This window comes from Lactuca saligna, chromosome 9, assembly GCF_052625555.1.
Source record: "Lactuca saligna cultivar CGN05327 chromosome 9, ASM5262555v1, whole genome shotgun sequence".
NCBI classification, from domain to species: domain Eukaryota; kingdom Viridiplantae; phylum Streptophyta; class Magnoliopsida; order Asterales; family Asteraceae; genus Lactuca; species Lactuca saligna.
The window spans coordinates 46,296,163-46,302,442 of record NC_136425.1 but is presented as its reverse complement, the minus strand read 5'-3'; the positions used below and the strand labels follow the sequence as shown (position 1 = coordinate 46,302,442).

At 31.1% G+C, this 6,280-nt stretch overlaps 1 protein-coding gene across 1 annotated transcript; it reads left to right on the top strand.

The window, feature by feature from the left end:
- The first annotated feature begins 1,167 nt into the window (after positions 1 to 1,167).
- NPQ7 (antigen receptor-like protein (DUF565)) lies at positions 1,168 to 2,413 on the top strand. Its single transcript, XM_078972422.1, has 2 exons — positions 1,168 to 1,453; positions 1,795 to 2,413. Exons 1-2 carry the CDS (start codon positions 1,299 to 1,301, stop codon positions 2,231 to 2,233), a joined length of 594 nt encoding a protein of 197 aa, XP_078828548.1. The 5' UTR covers positions 1,168 to 1,298; the 3' UTR covers positions 2,234 to 2,413.
- The last annotated feature ends 3,867 nt before the right edge of the window (positions 2,414 to 6,280 follow it).

Genomic DNA, 6,280 nt, shown 5'->3' with positions numbered 1-6,280 from the left:
CCAATCCAACCAATAATTGTTTCTAAACATCGATCTATTCTCCAATTATAAGATAACAGCTAAATTTCACATGCCGCCTTAAGTAGAGAAATTTATCCTTTTGCTGAAGATCAAAGCATTACGAGTTTTCCAAATAACCCACACCAGCGAGTATAAAAGCGTCAGCTCCAACTTTTTTCTATTTTTACTTCCCACTGGAATTTTCAATATAGAAACCCAGTCCTTAATACAAGCTAGAGCAGTAACAAACAAGCCACTCCAAGCTACAAACCAAATCCAAATATGCACAGAAAAAGAGCAATCAAAAAAATACATGCTCTATGGACTCCACCTTACAACCACACCATTTGCAAGACAACTCATTAATGACAACCCCTCTAAGCAATAAATTATAAGCAATCGAGATCTTGTTACAAAGTAACCTCCAAACGAAACAATTAACTTGCATAGGGACCCAACCCACCCATTGAAAGTCAACTTTGCTGTCATTTGCATCGAGATTTAACGCTATCAAACCTCTAAGAGATGAAACCGAGAACAACCCTGAAGAACTTCCCTTCCACACCAATGTATCATCAGAAACGGTCAGATTTGTACCTGCCACAACAGCTTCTAAACCCTCAAGCTAAGCCATCTCTTTACCCCTCCTCGACAACCTCTTCCAATTTGTAAAACCTTGCAATTTTTATTTGACTCAATTTTGTATAACTTCATAAAAGTATTTTTAAAGTTATATCTTTTAAAGTTGTATAACTCCATAAAATATACTTTTAAAGCGAAATGAGTTCGATTTCCGTCCTCTAATTTCCTGTAAAAAAAATCATCAAAACAAATATTCCACTCCTCCAAAACGATGTGGATCCTATACATGATAAATTCACATATTAACCCTGTATATTCATATATTGGCAACTTCCAACCTTGTTTTAATTTCTTAATTGCATTCTAACGGAGTTGCCTTTGCAGAAACCAATGAAATCGTGTGTGCTCCCACCGTTATCATCGTATGAGCCTGTCGATTTTTGCAACTCCATGTGAGTTCTCATGTAATTTGCTCCGGTAATCTTCGAAATGCTTTGTATCATTGCATTATCAGTTCACATTGTCTGTGATTAGGCTCTATTTCGACCTCAAGCTGTTTCCTCATTCGTAAACCCTAATTATCCTGTCCATTTTCTTTGTTGGCTTGCGGATTGAAATCATAACGTTTTCTGATTTGTTTTAATTTGACTTCAATTTTCGAAACCCCTCATCGATCGACACTTGAATCGATACTCGATATCTTGTTTCGACAGTCGATGGCTTGTGGAATTCACATTTTAGCGCTGAAGTACCATTCCTTCTCGGCAATTGTGAATGAAACCAATGAACGTGCCATCGCCAAGGAAAATCCTGATTCAGTGCTTCACTGGAGAGACAAACATAGCTTTGTTTCACCATTCCGTAACCAAAGGTAATGGCCCTACACTATCTGAACAATATACATCGTGCCTACCTAATAATATGCATCATTTTGAATAATTTTAATTGCCATAGGAATTGCTTGATAAGCTTTCTGGTTCTTGATTAGTATCTGATGTTATAGTGCAAGCTACAGTATTCCAATTTGGTTTTGGTATCTGAATATCTGTCTGCAGTTGGCAAGTAAAGCCTTTTAATTTTATAGTGATTTGTATAGTTATGAGGAATTAGGTATTGCTGGATTGCCTCCAAGATACAGAACTTTATACGATACCCTCTGAATACTGTAGTTGAATCCTAAGCAAGCCTAACACAGTCTATTCTTTGCAACAGTTTCCTAAAAAGACAACGTAATTTGGAGATGACTTTTGCTCTAAACACTGGTGGTTTACCTAACAATGGTGAGCAAGAAAGCATCAATGGTGAAAGCCCAACGGGCCTAGGGCAAACAAGATTGGGCCGATTAGTGAGTGCAAGTGGGAGACAACTTTTGGATAAACTAAACTCAGCTAGAAAGAATTTCCCAATGAAGGTATTTCTTTTACTCCTTGGTTTCTACACTGCAAATGCATTAGCTACAATCCTAGGGCAAACTGGGGATTGGGATGTTTTAGTTGCGGGTGTTGTGGTGGCTGCAATTGAGGGAATTGGTATGTTGATGTATAAAAAGTCAAATAGTAAGAGGTTTGAGTCTTTGATTGTCATGGTGAACTATTGGAAAGCTGGTGTTTGTTTAGGTCTCTTTGTAGATGCCTTTAAATTAGGTAGTTGATTATTTTTTACTATATTGTTTGCTTTAGAGAGTTAGAGTAATTATATTCTACCTCTAAATTCCTTTTTGACTATTGAGAGATATTGATAATAAGATGAGAAAGGTAAATTTCAGTGTATTAGAGCTAAACTATGTTTGTAGAATGTTTATGAAATGAATGGAATATGTGAGCATTTAGAATATGAAAGAATTATAATATGTAACGTTGTTTGGTTGAAAGGAATCTCATAATAGAAACTAGAAAGGTTACCCCCGCCACGCGGGGCTAGAAACTATCAATGTTTTTTTTCATGTTTTTATGAAAAATGTAAAGGTTTTGACTGCAATGACCAGAAAGTGTCAAAATGGTTAAAGAATTAAAGGGGTAAGAATTAGCAACTTTTTAGAAAAATAATCAAAGTTGTCAAATTGTTAAAGTGTAAAAATATTGATTGCAAGGATCAAAAGTGTCAAAATGGGTAAAAAAATGAGGTGCAAAGTTGTCAAAAGAACATCCAAATTTACTATTAGTAACTTTGAAGTCCAATAATAATACAAAGAGCAATTCTATCAAAAAAAAAATGGCACATTTACTATTTCTTTTCTTGAGAACTTTAATTAATATATATATAATTGTATGATTTTTAAAATTTGAATTAATCAATTTTTTTTATATATTTTTATTGATCTCGATATATATAAAGTAAGGTGTTAATGTTGTAAATGTATAACAAATAAAATAGTTTTTCTTCATAATATCTCCAATATTTAAAAAAAAAGAAAATACTATCATTCAATTAAAAAAAAATATTTATCTCGGTATATAAATGGGCGGTTAATGTGGTAGTAAATGTGTCACGCTTATGCTTATTTTTTATTATTATTATTTTTTTCATAAAACATAATTATTTAAAAAATACATAAACAGAAGGTAGCCATATGAAAATTTATGTTCACAAATTATAATTTTATAAGACTTCTTTAACATATTTTTACCTTCTTTTTCTTCTAGACAACTTGTACTTATTACTACTAACCAATGGTTGAGTGTAAAAGGATTTTGAATAAAGGTGGGCATGTGAGGGTTTTGACTTTTTGACCGTCTTTTGATGCTTTTCTTGACGGTCAAAGATTTTTTTTTAGTTATTTAATTTTTTTTATTCCTTCAAGATTATAATTTTGTTCTTTTTTGGTAGTAGACAGACTTCAAACACCACATGTCCGTACCACCCTTCAAAATTACCTCCTTTAGCTTCGTTTTGCTAAAAAAATTTGTCCAAAGTGTCTTTGATTTTTATAAGAATTTAGTCTTAATTATTGCTAAAATAGAAACTATGTATATTATTAAACATTTAAACTGCATTTTTGAATGAATCTAAGATACACTTTTGAACCGATTAAATTTTAGCTAACAGTTTACTTTATTCGAGATAAAATTTTGTTTTATACCCCCTAATCATATTTTATAGTTTTTCTATTTTTATAACCTCAAAGTTCTTAAAATAGCCCACATATCCAATATGTTTTTTTTTTTAATTGACAAATTAGAGGGGAGAGGTTTATAAAATGTTTCAAATTATTGAGAATAAGTGTTTGATTATTAGAAATAATAAAAAACTTTGGAAGATGGCTTATAAATTTAAGTATAAACATAGAAATCTGATATGACATAATAAATTAGCTTTACAAAAGATTAACCATTATTATATACGAATCAATAATGTCACCTATGAACATATTTATTAATCATATCACAGACAAATAAATATTCGTAGATGACAAGGACAAACCAAGCGATGTGCATTCTGGATTGTATAATGGGCTTTATCCTCTCTTACTTTGGAACGATCCAAACCGATCCTTTTATCTTTAAACAGTTAATATTATCAATTTATAAACATTATTATATTACTATTGTTATATAATTAGGAAAATGTCAAAAAGAAGGCCTATTATAGGCCAAGCATTGGAAAAACTGTTGTATTTATTTTGTGCAAATTAAAACCCTCTCCATTGCATCTAAACCTTCTACAAGATTTGATTCATTCTAAGTGCCCATAATAGAAACATAGTAGTCTTTTAGAATCACTGACATGCGCAACATATTTTACCTCAACTAAGTCATCATTGCAGCATGCCATTTTAAGAAAATGAACATTCTCAAATATATGATACTAGCTTGGACAATTAGAATATACTGAAGTCCTTTTTGTCTTTATAAACTTTTATAACATTTGGGCATATAAAAAAAGTCGAATGCAAGTCCTTAAATAACCAACTTCGTGGACAACACTCTAATTACCTTAAAAATAAAAGTTACATCACAATTACGTCAATTATAAATAAAAATAAAATACTTATTTTATTTCCAATGTCGATTTAACAACGGGTATATGACGGTTATCATCGTGTTGTCACATCCATGACCACATGTGTAAGTAACACATTTTCCTATGAGATTAAAATGTTCTTAAATCGGTGTTGATTGTTTGTCCTTAGTCCATACAAAAGAATCTTGATGCCAATTTGAGGATCACTTTGATGAATTATCGTGAGCCTTCTTTTTACAATGAATAGAATAAAAAGAGAGAGAGAAAACATTTAAAAAAAAACGAGAATATTTTAAATAATTAAACAAAATAACTATATGTATGAAAGCAAATTAGAGATCATTTGGAGAGCAAACTAAAGAAATTTTAGAGGGTAGTTTTTGGAGACCAAACCAACTTCCCCAACAACGCGCCATTTACTTGGTGTATAATTTTAGTATATAAATGTGATGTAAATATTGAAAATACTAAACGAAAACTAGCACATTAGGACAATGAACCCATTATATATTGACGTAGATTTGATAAATCCATATATCAAACCACAAAGACAATAAGTGAAATCTCAATAGTAAATCTATGCTAATCATATTATAGACAACAAGATATTGACTGAAATAAACTGCACTAAGCATTAAGTGTTTTTTATTCAAGTTAATACGGGTTTATACCATTATGATTAATATATATTGTTTATTATTAATAATAATTACATGCTGATATCTTATGTTAGTCTCAAAATTAGTTTAGAGATTTGACGATGATAATTTGTAATAATTGTCCTTATGTAAAAGATGGTATCTTATAAGTCTCGCAATATTTGTGTCAATACCATGTGATAACCACTTTTGGGACTTAAAAACTTTTTTTTTCAAGTTTTTTAGATAGCATATCTTGTGCATAGAATCTATAATAATTTATATTAGTCAAAATCAGAGCATGTTCTTTCTCTTGTAGATTTGAAGTCAAGAACTATGTTGATCAAAAGAACCTACAATAACAAACTTATCCATAGAATCGGAGATAATTTCTTGTATATCAAGGACTAGAAACAAATGTCAATCATTGAAGATTTGAAATACATAAGTATATAAGTTTTCTTGTTTTAGAATAAGCAACATCATCGTATGAAAAGAAGACAGTGTGTCATCACCTAAAGATTAATATAATTGTTCGCTTCTTGTAATTCAAAATCTAACTTGACATTCCTACTCTGCCAAAACCAACACAATTCTCATATGTTAAAAACTATGTAGAGTCAAGACAATATGGTGCATGCGTATGTACATAGTCATGGTGCTAAGGCTATGTTTGGCGTACTAGCTGAAAAGCTAGCTGTTGGTTGAAAAGTTAGCTGATAGCTGAAAAGTTAGTTGTTAAATAAAAAGCTAGTTGATAGCTGAAAAGCTAGTTGATAGCTGAAAAGCTAGCTGATAGTTGAAAAACTAGCTGATAAAAAATAAACATTTGGTAAAATTAGCTGAAAAGCTAGCTAATATATAAAATTACATAAAAAGACATGTAAGAGTATGTGTTTCTATAATTACTTAAGGGTATATTTGGAAAATTTAAAAAAATCTCATAAAAATCTAATCTAAGTAGCTTTTCAAAAAGCTAGCTTATAAGCTACTTTTTGGCTTACCAAACACGACAACATAAAAAAACTCGAAAAATAAATTAGCTTATCAGCTAGCTGTGACGCGCCCAACACAACCTAAGAGGGGTACTAGGAACCACC